This window comes from Mustelus asterias, chromosome 7 (genome assembly GCF_964213995.1).
Source record: "Mustelus asterias chromosome 7, sMusAst1.hap1.1, whole genome shotgun sequence".
NCBI lineage: Eukaryota > Metazoa > Chordata > Chondrichthyes > Carcharhiniformes > Triakidae > Mustelus > Mustelus asterias.
The window spans coordinates 49,901,193-49,924,335 of NC_135807.1; the positions used below are offsets into that span (position 1 = coordinate 49,901,193).

The 23,143-nt window shown below is 42.3% G+C and overlaps 1 protein-coding gene across 2 annotated transcripts in view; it reads right to left on the reverse strand.

Moving 5' to 3' along the window:
• Positions 1-23,143, reverse strand: part of LOC144495703 (RNA-binding Raly-like protein) — a 481,162-nt gene that overhangs the window by 81,334 nt on the left and 376,685 nt on the right. For both annotated transcript variants that reach the window (XM_078216042.1, XM_078216043.1), the window contains 2 exons: positions 16,659-16,837; positions 11,556-11,611 (listed from right to left, as the gene is read on the reverse strand). In XM_078216042.1, coding sequence (XP_078072168.1) covers positions 11,573-11,611; positions 16,659-16,837 — 218 coding nt within the window. In that variant the 3' untranslated portion in view covers positions 11,556-11,572. The remainder of the gene's footprint in view (positions 1-11,555; positions 11,612-16,658; positions 16,838-23,143) is intronic.

A 23,143-nucleotide genomic window follows, 5' to 3' on the forward strand; every position in this document is an offset into this window, starting at 1 on the left:
AGGTTAAATCTCACGGGTTCCAGGGTGAGGTATCTAAATGGATACAAAATTGGCTTCGTGACAGAAGCTAGAGGGTGGTTGTCGAGGGTTGTGTGCCTCAGGGATCAGTGCTGGATCTACTGTTATTTGTCATTTATATTAATGATTTGGATGAGAATATAGGAGGCATGGTTAATAAGTTTGCAGATGACACCAAGGTTGGTGGCATAGTGGACAGTGAAGAAAGTTATCTCGGATTGCAACAGGATCTTGATCAATTGGGCCAGTGGGCTGACGAATGGCAGATGGAGTTTAATTTAGATAAATGCGAGATGATGCATTTTGGTAGATTGAACCAGGGCAGGACTTACTCAGTTAATGGTAGGGCGTTGGGGAGAGTTGCAGAACAAAGAGATCTAGGGGTACATGTTCATAGCTCCTTGAAAGTGGAGTCACAGGTGGACAGAGTGGTGAAGAAGGCATTCAGCATGCTTGGTTTCATCAGTCAGAACATTGAATACAGAAGTTGGGACGTCTTGTTGAAGTTGTACAAGACACTGGTAAGGCCACACTTGGAATACTGTGTAAAGTTCTGGTCACCCTATTATAGAAAGGAAATTACTAAATTATAAAGAGTGCAGAAAAGATTTACTAGGATGCTACCCGGACCTGATGGTTTGAGTTATAAGGAGAGGCTGGATAGACTGGGACTTTTTTCTCTGGAGGGTAGAAGGCTGAGGGGTGATCTTATAGAGGTCTATAAAATAATGAGGGGCACAGATCAGCTTGATAGTCAATATCTTTTCCAAAAGTAGGGGAGTCTAAAACTAGAGGGCATAGGCTTAAGGTGAGAGGGGAGAGAAACAAAGGTGTCCAGAGGGGCAATTTTTCACACAGAGGGTGGTGAGTGTCTGGAACAAGCTGCCAGAGGTAGTAGTAGAGGCGGGTACAATTTCGTCTTTTAAAAAGCATTTAGACAGTTACATGGGTATGATGGGTATAGAGGGATATGGGCCAAATGCAGGCAATTGGGATTAGCTTAGGGGTTTAAACAAAAAAGGGCGGCATGGACAAGTTGGGCCGAAGGGCCTGTTTCGATGCTGTAAACCTCTATGACTCTATACACCTTGTCTGATTTTCTTTGCTTTCAGGTCTGATGAAGGATTTTTGAGACTCGAAACGTTGGCTCTATTCTCTCTCCACAGTTGCTGTCAGACCTGCTGAGCTTCTCCAGCATTTTCTGTTTTTGCTCCTTTACTTGATGTTGCATTGTAGTTCTGCTATCCAGTCTGCTGAACACAAACTGTATTAAAATATTCAAAAAAATAAATAGATTGTATTTGATAATAATAGTTAAGGTAATATAATTACCAGATAACTTGCAGATTTAGTAGCTTACATCCATGTTCCTTAGTTATCTCTTTCTGGTTCCCACTAACAACTTATCCGTATTCATACCTTTCATATCTTTCATGATTTAAAAATAAATGTCAGGATTCTGTTTGTCTTTTGCTTACTGAGGTGAGTTATCTCAAGTAACCATTCTTTCTGCCTCACTGATATAAAAACTTATTTATTTCAACCCTTTTTCAGCTTATATGTCTTCTGTCAGTACAGTGATCAAAACTGAATTAGATGCTACAGGAGGTAGAAATTAATCTACATTCTATTGGACCAGACAGGGTAGATGCAAGAAGGATGTTTCCAGTGGTGGGGGTGTCCAGAACCAGGGGTCACAATCTGAAAATACAGGATAGACCATTTAGGATTGAGATGAGAAGAAATTGTTTCACCCAGAGAGTGATCAGCTCGTGGAATTCGCTACCACAAAAAGCAGTTGAGGGCAAAACAGAGCATATTTTCAAGAAGCAGTTAGATGTAGCACTTGGGGTAAAGGGGATCATAAGATATCAGGGAAGGTGGGATCAGGCTATTAAACTGGATGATCAACCATGATCATAATGGATGGCGGAGGTGACTCGAAGGGCTGAATGCCTCCTCCTGTTTCTATTTTCTATGTTTTCATAACTTTTAATTTTTAATCGCTTAATACATGTGGATTATATTGTTTTATTAAATCACTGTTAAATTATATTGTTTTATTTATCACTGTTTTATTAAAATATATGAACATCAATCGACAGAGAACATAGAATGCAAAAAGTGATAGAGCATAGATCAGAGGAAGGCATGCTTAAACCATATAGTCCCCTAACCAAACAGCATTGAGCCCAGATTTGGTCACAGATACACAGCCTTGAAGGGGATGCAAAATGGAGCTATAAACATTAAATATGTCAAACCAATACAGAACAGCAATCAGCAAAGCGAATAGGATGTTGAACAATCAGAACTGTAGAATATATGGAGAAGGAGAAAAAAAGAGATGGTATCATTAAAAGTGGCATGAGTTTCTGGGCAGTCATAAGAACAACCTTGATGTTCACAATGAACTTTGGGGAAGAAAAGTTGCTGCCTGGCCAGGAGTCCATGTGACTCCATTCCAATATCAGTATGACTGACTCTTAATTGCCCTTTGAAGTGCCCATTAAACTGCTCAGTTGTAAAAACCACTACATAGAACAGGAATAAAATCTAATTAGGATAGGGCAAGGCACATTCATCTCAGTCAACCCTGAAAAGTTGTCCTCATTAACATCTAGGACTGCTGCCAAAGTTTGGAGAGCTGTCCTATGGACTAATCTAGCAATAGTTTAGTATAAATATACCAATGTCACAGACTCTTTTATTATAATCCATATGGCGGCACAGTGGCATATAATTGGGAGGCAGTGGCATGTCAGTCCTGAAGTTTGACTCTGGACTCTATGGTGTCATGACTTCAGGTTATACATGGCTATTTATTACCAACTGCCCATCCTCAGCTAACAAATCAGTACTCCTCCATTTTGAACATCACTTGCAGGGAGCACTGAGGGTGGCAAGAGCACAGAATATACCCTGGGTGGGGGATTCAATGTCTATTGCCAAGAATAGCTTGGTAGTACCACCAATCATACAGCCAGCTGAGTTCTGAAGGACATAGCTGCTTGAGGTAATTTGTGAGAGTCAGTATTAATAAGAAATCTTCTTTTATTACACCAATCTACCTTGAATCTGTTCATGATGGTTTTAGTAGGAGTGGTCACTAAACACTCCATGTGGAGATCAAGGATGCAATTTTTGCCAGAGAGGTCAGAAACAGCTGGATTGTTTTTGTGTCTGGAACCTGCCTCCTTAACTGATTAAAGTCCCAATTTTCACAGGGGCGGTGGGGGGGGGGGGGGGGGGGGGGAGACTTAAATTAATATGCCTATTTGCAATTCAGTGGGGGGAAGTTATGGAAACAGATCAGATGAACTGATTTAGACATCATTGAGACTGCTGGTAGTCCTAAGGGACAAATCTGTTGACTGTGCTGAAGCCTTCCACATCACCAGAGGGAAATGAGATACAGCAGGAAAACCAAAGGCCTCGCATTCTGGACAGGGCAGCCCATTGCTTCATCGATGCCCACCTGGACATAATGTTGAAGGTCATGAGGGGGGAGGAGGTACCCTTAACAAATGGTGACAGGAATCATTCACTACATAATGTGGAGCACTGAGTGGATTACTTCAATATGTTCTTCCTGCTTCTGTCTACTGATTTCCTCTATTTGCACTGTATAAATGATGATGCCTTAAACCAGATGTCTAGAACTCCTTTTATTGCTGCCATGACAGAAAAGTGATATGAGATGCTGAAAAATATGAAGGGGTTCTCCAGGGTGAAGGGGACAGATGTGCTTTCTCATTGGCACTAAATAATTCAAAATTTCAGGCTATATCTTGCAGGTATTTCAGATTCCTATAAGCCTGGGTGAGAAAGCCATGATGTGGAGTTGCTAGCGTTGGGCTGGGATGGGCACAGTAAGTAGTCTCACAACACCAGGTTAAAGTCCAACAGGTTTATTTGGTAGCACGAGCTTTCGGAGTGCTGCGCCTTCATCAGCGGAGAAAGGTTCAGCTGAAACATTCAGGGATCAGGAGATCCCTGATATTCATGGCATCTCCATGAACCCTTCATGACATGAAGCATGCCTGCCTAACGCATTGTGCAGCTGAGGCACCTCTTTCTTCTCTCCACCTCCATTTCCTCCTTTCTGATCTCACACCTCCAGCTCTTGCTCCTCTCCTGATCAGCTGTCTCCTTAAGGCAGGCCATGTAATAGTGCAACGGGCCACCACAATGACCGAGAATTTTCCAGGATGGTATTGGAGGGCAGCACCCGACTGGTCCAGACGCCAGAATTATATCTTCAGAACCCCAATGTTGTGTTCAATGGTTGTCCTAGTGAGGAGGTGGTAGTGGTCACCTTGCCTCTGTGTGGGGCTCCCACAGAGGGGTGAGTAACCATGAACAAGATGTTCCGGCCCTGCCAGTGGCAGGCATCATCGTGGATGGGAAGGGAAAATTTAGAGAGCAGCCATTTTGGTCACATTCCAAATTTCCCATGCCATCCACAGTGACGTCCGCCACTGGCAAGGCCGGAACCGACAAACTTGTCGTCAAAGAATACCCCTTGTTGTGGTCAAAGAGCAGTTGAACTTTGAGGGAGTGGAAACCCTTCCTGTTGATGAATCTGACTGACTGGTGATTTGGTGCCTTGATGCCCTGTACTAGGGGAAATCCAGCAATGGCAGAGAAATCCAATGCCCTCTGTGTCTGTGAGACTGTATTGTTGTGAAATGAATGTACTGTCTAGCCAGTACTGTCTGGCAAAGAAAGCATCAAAAAATATGAGATGGGGTGCTCTGCTGCCATTTGCAACATGTCACTAAGGTCCACCGTTGATCCTTGGAAGGAGCCGGAAGTGAATATGTACAACATCACAGTGACTTTGATGTATGGTAGGGATTAGGAACCATCGCTGTGACCTGCGAGATCTTCAATGGCAGATCCTACATTTAAGGTTTGGCAGATAAGGCAAAGGAGAATCCAAACAGCTTCTACAAATACATAAGGGGCAAAAGAGTAACTAGGGAGAGGGTAGGGCCTCTTAAGGATCAACAAGGTCATCTATGTGTGGATCCACAAGAGATGGGCGAGATCCTAAATGAATATTGCTCATCAGTATTTACTGTTGGGAAAGGCATGGATGTTAGGGAACTTGGGGAAATAAATAGTGATGTCTTGAGGAGTGTACATGTAACAGAGAAGGGAGTGCTGGGAGTCTTAAAGCACATCAAGGTAGATAAATCCCTGGAACCTGATGAATTGTATCTCAGGACAGTGTGGGAGGCTAGGGATAAAACTGTGGGTCCCCTAGCAAAAATATTTAAAACATCGCCTGCCACGGTTGACGTGCCTGAAGATTGGAGGGTGGCAAATGTTATGCCTTTGTTTAAGAAGGGCTGCAGGGAAAAACCTGGAAACTACAGGCCGGTGAGTTTCACATCAGTAGTGGGTGAGTTGTTTGAAGGTATTCTGAGAGACAGGATCTACAGGCATTTAGAGATGCAAGGACTGGTTAGGAACCATCAGCATGGCTTTGTGAATGGAAAATCATGTCTCACAAATTTGATTGAGCTTTTTGAAAGGGTAACCAAGAAGGTAGATGAGGGCAGTGTAGTTGATGTTGTCTACATGGATTTTAGCAAGGCCTTCGACAAGGTACCGCATGGTAGCTTGTTGCATAAGGTTAAATCTCACGAGATCCAGGGTGAAGTATCTAAATGAATACAAAATTGGCTTCTTGACAGAAGCTAGAGGGTGGTTGCAGAGGGTTGTTTTTCAAACTGGAGGCCTGTGACCAGCGGTGTGCCTCAGGGATCAGTGCTGGGTCCACTGTTATTTGTCATTTATATTAATGATTTGGGTGAGAATTTAGGAGGCATGGTTAGTAAGTTTGCAGATGACACCAAGATTGGTGGCATAGTGGACAGTGAAGAAGGTTATCCCGGATTGCAACAGGATCTTGATCAATTGGGCCAGTGGGCTGGTGAATGGCAGATGGAGTTTAATTTAGATAAATGCGAGGTGATGCATTTTGGTCGATCGAACCAGGGCAGGACTTACTCAGTTAATGGTAGGGCGTTGGGGGGAGTTATAGAACAAAGAGATCTAGGGGTACAGGTTCATAGCTCCTTGAAAATGGAGTCATAGGTGGACAGAATGATGAAGAAGGCATTCGGCATGCTTGGTTTCATTGGTTAGAACATTGAATACAGGAGGTGGGATGTCTTGTTGAAGTTGCACAAGACATTGGTAAGGCCACACCTGTGATACTGTGTACAGTTCTGGTCACCCTATTATAGAAAGGATATTATTAAACTAGAAAGAGTGCAGAAAAGATTTACTAGGATACTACCAGGACTTGATGGTTTGAATTATAAGGAGAGGCTGGATAGACTGACACTTTTTTCCCTGGAGCGTAGGAGGCTTAGGGGTGATCTTATAGGCATCTATAAAATAATGAGGGCATAGATCAGCGAGATAGTCAATATCTTTTCCCAAAGGTAGGGGAGTCTAAAACTAGAGGGCATAGGTTTAAGGTAAGAGGGGAGAGATACAAAAGTGTCCAGAGGGGCAATTGTTTCACACAAAGAGTGGTGAGTGTCTGGAACAAGCTGCCAGAGGTAGTAGTAGAGGCGGGTACAATTTTGTCTTTTAAAAAGCGTTTCGATAGTTACATGGGTAAGATAAGTATAGAGGGATATGGGCCAAACGCGGGCAATTGGGACTAGCTTGGTAGTTAAAAAAAGGGGCGGCATGGACAAGTTGGGTCGGAGGGCCTGTTTCCATGCTGCAAACCTCTATGACTGAATGGCCTTCTCACTGCTCTTTCCTCTCCCAAACCCTCTGTTACTCGGGGTTTAAACATTCCTGCAAAGGGTGTTGTTTTTCCATGGTGCTATCTCCAAAATCTGACAGTCATGGTCAGAAAGCTTCAGCTTTCCTTTTGAAATGGATTGAATTGATTTATTACTGTGACAGGTTTGGGATACAGTGAAAAGTATTGTTTCTAACGAGCTAAATGGTCAAAACATACCAGATTGCTGCCTATTCATTGGCAGTCTTGCCCCCTGCTCTTCTGCCCTCACAATGATGGAGGGCAATGGTGCTGTTCAATACCCATGTGCTGAGTGCCCACTCTCCCTGCCACCTGTGCAGCACCAAGAGCACCTCCTTTCCAAATGTCGAGTTCCACTTTACCCTTGTGGCAAGGTATGAGAGAGTACAGGCATCAATAAGAAATCTGCTTGATTTCACCACTCTTATGGGGCCAGGGGAATTCCCCAGGTGAGTCATAACTAGCTGACCATTTTATACCCTTCAGCTGTCAGCAACGGATAATGCAAGAAAGTCATGCTGCCCCTTCAAAATTCAAACCTCTTCCTCGAATAAGCTCTTAATGAGTTGTTGGAAGTGCTTTATTTGGTCCCAAGCAGAAGACGGGTGGGATCCGACAAATTCCTGCAACTCACCATCCAACTGCATTGTGGCTGTATATATGGCCACTGGACTGCAGCGATTTCAGAAGGCCCATCTGTAAGAGTAACGGGGACCAGACCATAAATGCTGGCCTTGTTAAAACAAATATGTTTTAAAGCAGAGATGCACACAACTGACATTTGTTTCTGTTGTGAATTTATTGTATGATCTGGCACACAAATTTTATATTTCAATCTTCAGCATTTCTGCCAGAAAGCTTTGCATGGCAGGAGTATAGGTTGTGTTTGAGGTCACCTACCCTTGTGACTTTCTGTCCCTTACAATTAGTGGAACAAACCAAAGGAGGCAAGTGCCAGAATTCCCCAATGCTCTTCTGCATTCCTTAGGGAGTGCTGAAAACATTACCCCACTCATTACACATTGTTTCAAGCCACATGCATTGAGGATCCACATAGTTCTACAGACAGTAGTATTACTGATAGAGCTTTGTTCATCCCTTGCTGTGCAGCATTAGTCAACAAATGGCATTGAGGCAGAGAAGGCTTGTATGGTAGATTTATTAACTATAATTAATGAAGTAACCAGACAATCCCACTTGTTAAACATCAAGTTCAGCATTGATCAAAACCTGTAAATTCTGTACAACCCACCAAGTGGTCCCATACTGATAGAAATACCCCGGAGCTGTTTATGCTTTTATATCTGTACAGATATTTCTAACCAGCTTTAGGAAGTGCAGCATATCTATTACATTTGAAGAGGTACACTAATCCATTTCTGTTCATTCACGTCAGTACACTTAAGGAGCTCTTCTAATGTTCAAAGGATGATTTGAGAAAGGGAAGCTCTTGCAATGAACTTGATAACATAAAAATCACTTTTGTTAAGTTAATGCAGCAACTTTGGTTGAATGCTTTATGGGAAAGCGAACTGAAACGAGATTATGGGATGCTTTTGGTTAAATGACACACTTTTATGCAGACACCGTAGAACAACAGGCCAGAAGGCAATTGATGGGCCTGCTTGGGCGGCACGGTAGCACAGTGGTTAGCACTGCTGCTTCACAGCTCCAGGGTCCTGGGTTCGATTCCCGGCTCGGGTCACTGTCTGTGTGGAGTTTGCACATTCTCCTCGTGTCTGCGTGGGTTTCCTCCGGGTGCTCCGGTTTCCTCCCACAGTCCAAAGATGTGTGGGTTAGGTTGATTGGCCAGGTTAAAAATTGTCCCTTAGAGTCCTGGGAGGCGTAGGTTAGAGGGATTAGCGGGTAAAATATGTGGGGGTAGGGCCTGGGTGGGATTGTGGCCGGTGCAGACTCGATGGGCCGAATGGCCTCCTTCTGCACTGTAGGGTTTCTATGTTTCTAACCTTCCTAGGAATGGCAATCAGCATTGGATTACCACTCTGTGCCCAATTCCTTACACAAATCCTTTTCTCAGCCTGTCTCACCTGACCTACCGACTCAGGCTGGGTGAGATCCCAGCAGTGCAGCATGTACTTGCGGCCCAGTATCGAAGCACAGGAGAGTTCAAGTGAAGAGACCATGCCCTCTTTTTTAAGGCACCAGCTGTCATAAACCAGGTAAATTTAAAGATCCATTGAAATTAATAGGCCAGGGAGAAGGTAGGCATTGAAGGTCAGAAGATAGGGTTGTTGGAAGAATGGGAGGTTGAGCAGGGGAAGGAGAGATTGGAGGTTTGGGGATAGATTGGAGGTTGGGGTTGAGATCAGAGGTTGGGGGTTCAGTTTGGAGATTGGCGGGTGAAATTGGAGATGGGGGGTTGGAGATTGGAGGTTGGGTCAGAGGTTGTTGGGATCAGGGTAGAGGTCGGGGGAGAAATCAGAGGTCAGTTGTCCAGAAGTGCAAACTTCCCCTTGGCAATTGCTCTTTGCAAATCTCACCTGTGAGCTTCTGAGAGGGGTTCCCCATGACATCTTTGGGGTCCCCCTTAATCCGACACTGCGGAGCTTGGAAACTCCGGCCTGATGTCTTCAATGAAAATCTACCATCCACGAACCGCCAAGGTTCTGCCAGTTTGATTTTTGATGGGCCCACAAAAGGGCCACAACTTTATTAAAACATACCAATGAGGCACTAATACTGGACAGAGAGATGCCAAGGCAGGTCTTCTTAAGAGAGGTGATGGCCATTTTGGAAAAATTGCACTAATTTTCAAAATTTTTGAGGTTAGGAGGAGCATTCACACTCCATCAGGCCTGTTGCCAATTTTTCTGTGTCCCCCACAATGTCCCATCCAGGATTACCCACTCCTTTAGAAAAATACATCTGGTTTGGTTCCAGGGAGACCTGCCCGCAACCCATAACCACCACCCCCCAAAATTATGAACCATCTGTCAGTGTTCAGAGAACATTGCCAGCTTTCTAATCACATTCAAATAAGGTCTTACCATGAAAATGATCAGACTGTTTGCTAGAGCCATCAAATGAGCAGTCCAAGCGCATCATGCACCATGCTATCGGTGAGAATCTGATCCTCTGGAAACTATATAACTAGATATGCTAAACCATTCTATAATACATCTTTTGCAAAGTGACTGCTCAAAAATATTCATGCACCCAATGTTAAAATAGAAGATTTATTTCCGAGCTGCCCTGCTGTGCAGAACAATATAATCACAGCTGCTTCCAGTTAATGTGACTGAGAACTGGGCTGACTCGCCAAAGCTCTCAGCGTGAAATACGATCGGTACAAAATATTGGATTAGACAAAATTTACAACTATTAAAAAACAGACCTATTTAACATACTTAAGTCAGTGTCTTTTTTTTTGAAGAAAGTTAATATATAGCAGCAGGGCCATAAACTGATAGAATATTCAGCACAGTTCATCATGTCTGCAGCACAGATCCAAAACACTCCACAGACTGATTTAGTAGTAGAACAGTATAAAAATGACATTACAAAATATCTGAAAAGTTGAAGGTGTAATATTACAAAAATGTACTAGTCACCTTGAGCTAATCTGCTTTGAAGTCTGAGGTAGCCAGAGAATTGCCTGCAAGGGCTTATCTTCCTGTTCCTGCAATGGTACCTCTGGTGTCCCTCAGTGATGCATCCTTGGCTTCCTCCTATTCTCATCTGAGCTTCAGAAAACACAATGTAATTTCTAATATATATATTGACGATGCCCACCTCGACCTGACCTCCACCTTTCTCAGCCCCTCCACTATCTATAAACAGCCAGACTGCTTGTCCAACAACCAGTGCTGGAGGAGCAGAAATTTCCTCCGACTCAATATTGGTCTTTAGTTCCCATCATAATTCTGTTCCCTTGCCACCAATTGCTGTCACGCTCTCTAGCAACTGCCTGAATTTGAACCAGACTGTTTGCAACCTTGAATGTTATATCAGAACTCAAGATGAGCTTCCTACCACACATCTGCACCATCACTAAGAGTGCCTATTTCAAGCTCCATAACATCACCCAACTCTATTCCTTCCACAGTAAGACCTGCTACTGCTGAAACCCTCATCCACATCTTTGTGACCTCTATATTTGCCTATTTTTATCTGTCCTCCTAGAATCTATCCTCCTCTAACTTGAGGTAATTTGAGGTAAACTCTGCTACCCATGTCCTAACCCACACCAAGTCCTGTCCCAACTAGGCTGGTCTACAGTGGCTCCCTAGTTAAACCATACCTCAATATTAATATTCTTCTCCTTGTTTATAATCTCTTCATGGCTTCACCCCTCCCTATCTCTGTGATCTCCTTCAGTCCTACAACCGAACCCCCACCCCATGTTGAGATATTCTGCACTCTGTCAATTCAGGATTCTTCAACATTCCCAATTTTCATCACTCTGCCATTGGTGGCTGTGCCTCCAGCTGCCAAGACACTAAACTCTGGAATTCTCTCCTAAATCTTTGCGTTTCTCTTAACTTTCTTTCCTCCTTTAAGACAGTCCTTAAACCTCCATCATTGACCAAGCGTCTGATCATTTGGCTGAATATTTCTTGTGTGGTTCAGTGTCAAATTTTGTATGATAACGCTCCTGTAAAGCACCTTATTCCATTTCCTTAAGTTAAAGATGCCATATAAATGCAATTTGTTGCTGTCTTTCAGTGCCGTTTATACAATTATTGGCAATTAACAGCAATCAGGTAAAAAAAAAACCAACCTTATTATTCGTATCAGTTACTGTGTATCCTCCATATCTGATACATGATTTTCATTCTGAAAGTAACGGAATAAACAGAATTCATTAGACAAAAAGAAGAAAAATAATCAGAGAAGGCAATAGGGAAAGCCAAATTATTTAAAGAGTGTTCCATCGCATCTCTTTTGTGATCAGTTAAAACAAATACCACAGTTATGCTGATTTTCTCACTGTTATTTAAACATTTTGTAGCTATAACCAGAGAAGTGACTGGGAGGAAAAGCGAAAGCTGACAGTGAGAGCTGAACTAACACTGACATGTGAAATGACAACATTTGGAAGTATTCTGATAAATAGTTGTTTCTATTGCTCTGAGGATCAGATTTCAATTGCTTGTGGTGCATTTTTCTATCTGGCATTTTTCTGTCTTTGTGTCAGGCACAAGTGATACAATGACATTTTGAAAATGCCAAGTGCATTACCAACGTTATCACAGCAGGTGTTTATAAACAGAGGAAAACATTTTCCTAACAATTCTGCTGTATAATGACTGCATCTCTGCAAATGTTCATTCATCTCTCGTTCTTCACTATATTAACAATTGCTATCTGCTGGAATTCTACAGCATAAATCTGTTTTAACTGTGGGACTTGCAGCAAGACTTAGTTCAGCTGAAGTTCCATTCCCAAGTGCTATAATGTCATTAAATTAATCCCTTATCTACAACTATTCTTTATAAATATATTGTCCATCCTTTAATACATACAGTTTCCAAAATTGTGAATGATGCAAAATATTAACTTCCAAAAATGGTAGTTTCAGAGTACATTTAAAATTCTACACATGTATGCAGAGCTCAGAACGATAGTGCACCAGGTTAGTTGGTTTAATATGTTCTGCACTAATACTGCATCTATTGATTTCATACCAGTGCTGTGTGCAGTGTAGTGTTCAGTCATTATAACTCTCTGCTGCCTGTTTACATCAATTTCTTACTGGAGAAAGGGGACCTCTCTGCCTGTAAACTTAAAAACATTCACTGAGCTCCTCTCCCTGTGGTAGAACATCTAATGCCAAAAGTGTAAAAGCAATCCAGCAGATCAGTATTTTAAAGATTGATTCTTAAGTTTAAAAGTTTGGCTTCATTTTGCCTCAATTCTACTTTTATAGGTGGTTTCCAGATGTAATAAAACATATTTATTTTTTTCTTTTTATTTAAGGCTGGGTGAAGAGGCTGTGCCAGAAACCTGCTGCTGTGGCTCCCTTACTTATTATTTTGTAGAAGAGACAATCTGGGAAATTACAGGCCTGTGAGCCTGACATCAGTGGTGGGGAAATTATTGGAGAAGATTCTTAGGGACAGGATGTACTCACATCTGGAAGAGGACAGGCTTATTTGCGATAGGCAACATGGTTTTGTGAAGGGGAGATCGTGTCTCACAAACTTGATTGAGTTCTTTGAGGAAGTGACAAAACAAAATGACCAGGGCAGGGCAGTGGATGCTGTATACATGGACTTTAGTAAAGCCTTCGATAAGGTTCCTCATGGCAGGCTGATACAGAAGGTGAAGCCATATGGGATCTGAGGTGAGCTGGAAAGATAGATACAAAACTGACTTGGGCATAGATAGCAGAGAGTAGCAGTGGAAGGGTACTTTTCTAACTGGAGGTTTGTGACAAGTGGTGTCCACAAGGATCAGTGTTGTTGTTTGTAATATATATAAATGATTTGGAGGAAAATGTAGGTGATCTGATTAGCAAATTTGCAGATGATACAAAAATTGGGGGAGTAGTAGGTATTGAAGAGGATTGTCAGAGGATACAGCAGGATATAAATTGGCTGGAGACTTGGGCTCAAAGATGGCAGATGGAATTTAACCCGGACAAATGTGAGGTGATGTGATTTGGAAGGTCTACTGCAGAAGGAAAGTTTACAGTAAGTGGTAGAGCCTTTAGAAATATTAGCATGCAGAGGGATCTCGGTGTGCAGATCCACTGTTTACTGAAGGTAGCAACTCAGGTGGGCAAGGTGGTCAAGAAGGCGTATGGCATGCTGGCCTTCATCGGTCGGTGCATTGAGTATAGGAATTGGAAAATCATGTTGCAGCTGTATAAGACTTTGGTTAGGCTGCATTTGGAGTATTGTGTCCAATTCTGGTCGGAAGGATGTTGATGCATTGAAAAGGGTGCAGAAGAGATTTACCAGGCTGCTGCCTGGTTTGGAGGATATGGACTATGAAGAAAGCTTGAACAAACTTGGATTGTTTTCAATGGAACATCAGAGGATAAGGGGGACCTGATAGAGATTTATAAGATTATGACAGGCTTGGATAGAGTGGATAGTCAGAGTCTTTTTCCCAGGGTTGATGGGTCAATTATTCGGGGGCAGAAGTTGAAAGTGAGAGGGGGAAAATTTAGAAGAGATGTAAGGGGGAAGTTTTTCAGACAGAGGGTGGTGAATGCCTGGGACTGCCAAAGGAGGTGGTGGAAGCAACGTTCAAGAGGCATCTGGATAGATATATGAATAGGCAGGGAATAGAGGGATATGGACCATGTGGAGGCAAGAAAATATTCGATTAGAGAGGCATTTAAGTTGGCACTGACTTGGTGGGCCGAAGGGCCTGTTCCTGCCCTGTACTGTTCTTTGTTCCTCTTCATTCCCTCTATCTACCCCTCCTTGAGCAGCTAGATTGAATCTAGGGGGAGTGCAACTTGCCATTCCTCATCAGTGCCCAAAGAAACAGTCCTCTGTCTATTTTATATTTTTCGACCTTTCCGTACCACGGAAATACAGTTTCAATTTTATTATAGCGCCATAGAGTCATAGAGGTTTACAGCATGAAAACAGGCCCTTCAGCCCAACTTTTCATGCCACCCTTTTTTTTTTAAAAACCCCAAAGCTAATCCCAATTGCCCGCATTTGGCCCATATCCCTCTATACCCATCGTACCCATGTAACTAAGTAAATGCTTTTTAAAAGACAAAATTGTACCCACTTTTACTATTACCTCTGGCAGCTTGTTCCAGACACTCACCACACTCTGTGTGAAAAAACTGCCCCTCTGGACACTTTTGTATCTCTCCCCTCTCACCTTAAACCTAAGCCCTCTAGTTTTAGACTCCCCTACCTTTGGGAAAAGATATTGACTATCTAGCTGATCTGTGTCCCTCATTATTTTTTAGACCTCTATAAGGTCACCCCTCAGACTTCTACGCTCCAGAGAAAAAAGTCCCAGTCTATCCAGCCTCTCCTCATAACTCAATCCATCAAGTTCCGGTAGCATCCTCGTAAATCTTTTTTGCACTCTTTCTAGTTTAATAATATCCTTTCTATAATAGGGTGACCAGAATTGCACACAGTATTCCAAGTGTGGCCTTACCAGTGTCTTGTACAACTTCAACAAGACGTTCCAACTCCAGTATTCAATGTTCTGACCGATGAAACCAAGCATGCCGAATGCCGCCTTCACCACTCTGTCCACCTGTGATTCCACTTTCAAGGAGCTATGAACATGTACCCCTAGATCTCTTTGTTCTGCAACTCTCCCCAGCACCCTACCATTAACTGAGTAAGTCCTGCCCCCTGGTTCAATCTACCAAAATGCATCACCTCGCATTTGTCTAAATTAAACTCCATCTGTCATTCGTCAGCTCAGTGGCCCAATTGATCAATATCCCGTTGCAATTGGAGATAACTTTCTTCTCTGTCCACTATGCCACCAATCTTGGTGTCATCTGCAAACTTACTAACCATGCCTTCTAAATTCTCATCCAAATCATTAATATAAATGACAAATAACAGTGGACCCAGCACTGATCCCTGAGGCACACAGCTGGTCACAGGCCTCCAGTTTGAAAAACAACCCTCTACAACCACCTTCTGCCTTCTGTCAAGAAGCCAATTTTGTATCCATTTAGATACCTCACCCTGGATCCCATGAGATTTAACCTTATGTAACAACCTACCATATAGTTTTAAAGGGGTAGTTTCCTCATTACTCCAGCAACTTAGTGTGCATCCAAACTCCCCAAAGTAATGGCAATACCTCTTAAAACAATTCTAAGATTTGACCACTTAAAACTTAAATTTGTTCAACATATAAAACATAATGCAAATGCAACAGCCACATCCTGATAATTACTCCTGCCTTCCGCTTCAAAATATTTTCACATAACTCTTTGGAGAGTTGACACTGGCATTCTGAACTGAATGAGTGTACCTTTAAGAATTTTTAAAAAAATCATGTTCTCTGCAGTTGTAAGCAGACCTTTTCAGTTTTTTTCTTATTGTTGCAGGGCCATCTGCTAGAAGTCCTTTTATTGCTACTTCAACGGCTTAAATGGGGTTTTGTTTATTTATACTATGGGCCTCAGGTACTTTCTGGGAGTTGTTTTATGACCCTGCAATGTTAGGTGGGAGTTTGGCGGCAGGTCATGTGTTTTGGACAGTTTTTTTTCTTCATAGTGAATTCAAGGTTTCACTTTTCATTTGGCTGGCAGCAGTTTTAATTTAGAAGGGGGTGGACGTCAAGCTGAAAAGAAGTATTTCTCTCCATGGTTTTGGAAAGTCTGCTGTTAGCTGGAAGCAAGGATCCTGGCCTTCCTGGAGTAGAAAATATGCTGTTGGTGGTTGGCTTGACTCGAGTCTCCCTGGTGCTTTGGGAAGCTGTTCTGACTCCAGGCTTGTCTCTGCGTGCCTCAAGAGAACTGCAGCATTCAACCAAAGGACTAAATTCCAGTATCACGTGAGCAGTAGTCTTTGCTGTGTTAAATCTGTGGCAAAGGTTTGTTTATGAGATTTATTTCATTGGAATGGTGTTTAGCTGTTAAGGTTTATATAATATCATGATTGTCTTTTTTCTTGTTTGTAACTGGTAGAAGTTATTGCTAATTTTCATTCTATACATGTTAACCACATACTTAAATAAACCTTGTTTAATAAAAGCTCTCTAGTTGGTCATTTGTATCATATCTGAAGTGAAATATCTCATGCTCACCCTAGCCAAATTCAAAGTGCAAAACTTATGATTCAGGTGGACTTCATAAAACACCTTGGAGTTTCTGACCTGAATTACAACGCAGAAGGGTTGTATCATATTGCTTGTGAATGCATGTAGATCATACCATCTCATTGCTGCCATCCTCGTCATAATCTTCTTCTACCCCATCAGTCATCTCTTCCCCATCTCCATCAACATCAGGGCCTCCTTCCACTTGTTCCTCTGTGGAGGTTTCTGCATTCTCTGATATGGATTCCTCGTGTGCAGACTCTGAATTCTCTTCAAGCTGCTTCTTCTGTGACTCTATAGAAAAGGCACAGAAACATCACATCCGCTATCTCTGATATTCTCGGAGGATTTTCAATGGAATGGATAATGGAGTAAAAGCACATGTTGCTGAAGTTTATCTGGATTCTAGATTGATTGAATCAAAGGTCTACAACAAACAATCAAGATTACATAATAATGTAATGTAGTATTGTGGTGCAGTGGGTATTGTTCCTGCCTCTGAGCCAGGAGCTCCGGGTTTGAGTCCTACCCCAGGACTTGATGGCTAAGGACAGTTTGTTCATAATGTGGCCAACCTGCAAAATCCTGCCAACATTCCGATGGTTGGCAGTAAGAATGGGAGAGACTCCTGATCGGCCATGCTTGATGTGGAGTGGCACCCCTCAAACGATAAGTCTCTGGTGACAGGTTAGCGACTTCATCCAGGAAAAACCTCACTATTAAGACAGATGAAAGTCTGCCTTGTGCACCATTCATTGTGGGAAGAGAAACAACAACAAACAGTAGCTCAGAAACATGCCATTCAATCCAAATAGTCTATGCCTGTATTTATGATCCACATGAGCCTCCTCCACCTTACTTCATCCAACCCTATCAGCATATCTTTCTTTTTCTTTCTCCCTCTTACACATATCTGGCTTCACCCTAAATGCATCCAATCTATTTACCTTAACTGCTTTACCTGAGAGAAAATCCTAAGATGGAGTTTATTACAGAAATGAAGGGAAAAAAACTCCACAACTTATATATTATTCTAAGTCATGAGAACAAATATGGAAATAAATTTAACAGAAAGAATAGAAGTAACAGAATATTCAAGATTATTATCGGAGATAGGAGGTCTTGTGGCACAGTGGGTAGCATCCCTGCCTCTGAGTCAGAAGTTCAGTGGATCGAGTCCCACTCTAGGTCCGATGGCCAAGGAAGGTGCATTCACAACACAGCCAAACTGATAGAGGAGCAACATGTAAATCCATCCAACATGCACCAATGGCAGGCCAGGATACATACAACATGCATCTGAGAATATATGTTGCTGCAGCAGTTCAGATTCTTGGGGCGGCATGGTGGCACAGTGGTTAGCACTGCTGTCTCACAGCACCAGGGACCCGGGTTCAATTCCGGCCTTGAGTGACTGTCCGTGTGGAGTTTGCACATTCTCCCCATGTCTGCATGAGTTTCCTCTGAGTGCTCCGGTTTCCTCCCACAGTTAATAGGTTAGGTGGATTGGCCATGTTGTATTTTTGTTTAGTGTCCCAAGATGCGTAGGTTAGGGGAATTAGCTGGGGAAATATGTGGGGTTACAGGGATAGGGCCTGGTTAAGATGCTCTTTCATAGAGTTGGTGCAGACTTGATGGGCCGAATGGTCTCCTTCCGCACTGTAGGGATTCTATGATTCACTGGGCGGCTGGTTGGCTCAGTTGGTTGGATGGCCGGTGTGGATCACATTAGTGCCAACAGCATAGGGTTGAATCCCTATTCCAGCTGGCATGGATTTGGGACCTGCCTCTACCCGAGGTGGAGCTGTGACACTGTGGGTTGGACATGTCTTTTGGCTGAGAACTGAAGAAGAATATAGTAGAGGTAATATACTTGAATTTTTAAAATGTGTTGAAGCATTCAAAATGTTCCAGATTCTGAATTATCTGCTGTATGCAACCTGATAAGTAATAATAATCATTAATAATGAGTGGGGTGTCTCAAGTACACCCACTTACTATCCAGTAGACTCGAAGCATTGATTTGAGGTTCTGTTAGGAACCATCGGAAATTGCACCATTGGAGTTGTTTCTAACTTCCTCATTGTTCGACTGGATTTAATGAAGCTGACAGGAGTCAGAATTGACTGACATCAAAATGATTTTACAAAATCCCTCAAGTAGCTGAATTCAACGAATTGAAAGTGGGGGTTCTAAGCCTGAACAAAACTTTAAAGATATTCAGCTGTGCTGTTTAGCCTTGTCAAAGCATTTTAATCCGTGCAGAGATGGTTAGAATGCCTTGAAGGCCGGTGGGGTAAGCTTCTATTTTGCAACCGGCCAAATTTCACACTATAGTCAAGTGTTCAGAAGATTTTCTGGAGGCTTTTTTTACTGGTAAGATAGGCTCCAGGGATTGTGGTACTTGGAGGTTGATATATGCTTGGCAGATGCAATGGGAGCAGTTTAGGCATAGGTAACTTGACAGATGGTACAACACTTAAGCTCTTTCTCTGTCTTCATCTTGCTTCTGAGTTTAAAGACTGAATAGGGATTACAGAAATGTGATCTGTCTTTGGTGATAGGAAGACATAAGCTGATGTGTTATGGCTAAACAAGGAATTTAAAAGGATGATCTGCTGAGTCATCATCCAGCTTATTTGTTATTCATGAATGTGCCTCCTTCCTTACTATTGGCACTCGGATTAACAATTAAAAATATACAGATACACAATCACTGAGCCTTAAAGTAAATGACAATTGACGATTTGGAAAGAGAAATTTCATCATAAAACAAAAATTTGGACAACGCTTTGAAAAACAATGCAGAAGAGTTTGACAGGAGGGGCAGGAGGAAACAAGTTTCCTTGCTGATCTAATGTGGTCTATCACTACTTACAACATCATCCCAATTACTTGTGGTAGTACACCTTACGCTGTCAGGCCAAGTTAAAAAGAATTCAAAATGGATGTTCTGGAAGAAATGTGCTGATGTAATATATTTTGTGATGATCCAAGTCTTTTAAGTCGGCAGCATGCGTATCCGACATTCTCATGTAAGTGCCGTCATAATAATGGGAATTCAATTTAAGGAGTACTAGATGGGGCGGCACAGTGGTACAGTGGCTAGCACTGCTGCCTCACAGTGCTCAAGGACCCAGGTTCAATTCCGGCCTCGGTCACTGTCTGTGTGGAGTTTGCATATTCTCCCTGTGTCTGTGTGGGTTTCCTCCAGGTGCTCCGGTCTCCTCCCACAATCCAAAGATGTGAAGGTTAGGGTGATTAGCAAGGTAAATACTTGGGGTTATGGGGAACAGGTTTGGGTGGGATTGCCCCCTACGGTCAGGGGGATTACGTGAGGTTACAAAGATAGGGCCTGCTTGGGTGGGATTGTTGTCGGTGCAGACTCGATGGCTGAATGGCCTCCTTCTGCACTGTAGGGATTCTGTGGATACATTTAACTTCAGCTACTTCTTGTTATTAGCTTGAAACATTTAATTCTGAAGTGAAGATTTCTCAGAGAAGACTTTTTATTTTGTGAAGCTGATTTATTCTAGATTATTAAGGTGTGTTGTTAAATTGAAGCTTTTTTTTAACCATCTCAGATGGGTGTAAAAAACATCCCACAAGGCTCTTCAAAGACGACCAAGAAAGCCCTCTCTGATCTTCTGCTCTCTATTTATCCCTCAACCAACAACACTGAAAAAAAAATTATCTAGTTATTTCCCCACTGCTGTTTGATGGATCTTGCTGTGTACAAATTGGCTGCTGCATTTTCTCAGTTACAACAATGACCATACTTTAAAGAGTATTTCATTGACTGTCAAGTGCTTTGGTATTATCCTGGCATTGAGCAAGGTACTATATAAATGCATGCCTTTCTTCCTTTTCTTTCTGTGTTGTGTGCTTTGAAGTTGGGACTCAAATGACCATGACAGACATCCGACAGAGGGCAAGGGTAATACCATATAATCCCTGGAATCACTACACTGCACTAACCCATTTGATCCATCAAGTCTGCACCAACTCACCGAAAGAACATCTCACCCAGGCCCTCTCCCCGTAACCCTGCACATTTTGCTAATTTGGCTAATCCACTAACCTACAGACCTTGGGACACTAAGGATCAATTTTAGCATGACCAATCCACCTAACCTGCACATCTTTGGACTGTGGGAAGAAATTAGAGCACCCGGAGGAAACCCGGGGAGTTTCCTCCGGGACACGGGGAGAACATGCAAACTCCACACAGAAAGCCACCCAAGGCTGGAATCAAACCTGGGTCCCTGGCACTGCAAGGCAGCAGTGCTAACTACTCTGCCACCGTGTCATCCTTCGAAACCAAGATATTTAGTTCCATTCAGCAGTTTTCTTGTTGCAAAAGCTGGACCCAAATAATCAAGCTCAGATTGGCTATACTGTCTCGTTACCAGTTTGCCAGCAGAATAAATAGTTTTTCCTTGTTTACCTGAGCAAAGCACTCATATTTTCAATATCTTTACTAAATCTTCCCTTGACCTTAGCAGTTCTTGTGAAAAAACTCCCAGTTTCGCCAGTCTCCTTTCATTGCTAATGCTTAGCATTACTTCGGTAAACACTCTACACAATCCTGAAATCCTTCCTAAAGTAGGATTTCAAAAAATGGACACAATTTTCTAAGTTAAAAAAGTTATATAAAAAGCCATCCTCACAAATTAGTGTTGTTACCCCTCTAGCATTGGCCTAGAGCCTTCAGAAATGAAAGAGTAATCTCCACAATACTTCTGCAAACAATCCTGAAAAAAGATCACCCGCCATTAAAAAAAAATCACTTTCTTTGAATACTTCTGTGTGTTGGTTAGAAAAATATTAGAGATGAGAAAAATAATTGCTTGACTAAGAGTCATGCATCAACCAACTGGGTAACATTTCATTGAGCATGGGGTGCCAGTGCGCCATGGAGGTGGATGTGTCAGGTGACAAAAAGCAGGAGTGCGGGGTGGGACCGTTGGAGACAGAAATTTCCCTTTAAGGGACTGCCACTTTTACTTTGTCCCTCAGTTCATTTGATTTGGTTTAATTGGTTTTATACACAAGTGTTGGAGGCAGGAATTCATGTGATGAAACCTCGAGAAATAAATCCAACCAGAGTTGGCAACCCAATTACAGATAGATATCCAATTTCGTCAACTGGTGAACTACATTGTGTAGGGTGCTCCATTTATTCCCCAGTGTGCTCTCTGTCATTGCAGTCAGCTTTAAGCCTTCTTCAACTACATGTTTTCACTTGCCAATTTATACACAATGTAAATTGTTTCTCCAAAAATAAAACAGGCTGTGTAATTTCAGATATTTTGAATTAAGTCAGGCAGTAATGCACTTGAATAATTGATAACTATCAGCTTTACAAAGGTTGTTGCTAAAACTAAATAACTTCATGGAAGAGTGTAGCAGTATACTGGAATAAGAGTTTTCCCAAAGTACATTATTGTTATATTTGCTTAATGCTAATATGCTTCCAGTCAAAGACTGATTCTCAAAGCAGCATACATCAGCAATGGACAGTGACAGACAGATTGACTAAACATGTAAACTGGGAAAAAAACATATAACTAAAGGATCAAAGAAAAGATAAGAGAAACAAAGGTCTCCCAGGACCAAGTAATACAAATCCTATGAGGACCCTCCAGTCTATACAGAAAGGTGGCTTAATAATAATGTCTTGCAAATGTGTTGACCTAGTTTTGCTAGGCAGAAGTGTCCTGGAGATTGCTCTATAATTCCTGGAAACTCTCGGCCAATTGTCTATTTCCAAAAAGGTAACCTTAAATACAAGCAGCCAATGAATTTCTACACACATTACCAGAGCTGAATTAGCCTGATTTCTTCTGGCTGTCATTCATCACAACTGGAATGGACCAGGCTACTTTCAACAATGATAGTGCCCATTCTGTTGAATGACCTTGAAAGTGAGAATGGACAGGCAGGAAAATAACAATCAGAAATTAATACGCACATCATAAGTATCAGCATAGGGCGGCACAGTGGTGAGCGCTGCTGCCTCACAGCTTCAGGGACCAAGGTTTGATTCCAGCCTCGGGTATCTGTCTGTGTGAAGTTTGCATTTTCTCCCTGTGTATGTGTGGGTTTTTGCCGGGTGCTCCAGTTTCCTCTCACAGTCCAAGGACGTGAAGGTTAGAGGGATTGGCCACAGCAAATTGTGTGTGTGCATGTGCCCTGCGATGATGGACTGGTGTCCTATCCCGGGTGTATCCTGCCGAACGTCCAGTGCCTGCTGGGATAGGCTCCAACTCCCCACAACTCTGCATTGGAGTAAGTGGTTAAGTGCAGGTGAATATAGACCCTGACCCTAGTTGTAACCATTTGTTAAATTAATTTTGACGCTGAAGGGATCCCAACAGGCTTTTCAAAGCTTTATGCTGAGATATTTGTAAGAAGCATAATAACAGCTTGTATTTATATAATGCCATTAACGTAATGAAATAGTCCCAAATGTTTCACAGGAGAATCCAAAAACAAAGTGTGACACCCAGTCATGTAAGGAAATATTAGGTTAGATTACCAACATTTTGGTCAAAGAGGTAGGTTTCAAGTGTGTTAAAGGAGGAAAGTAAGGTTAGA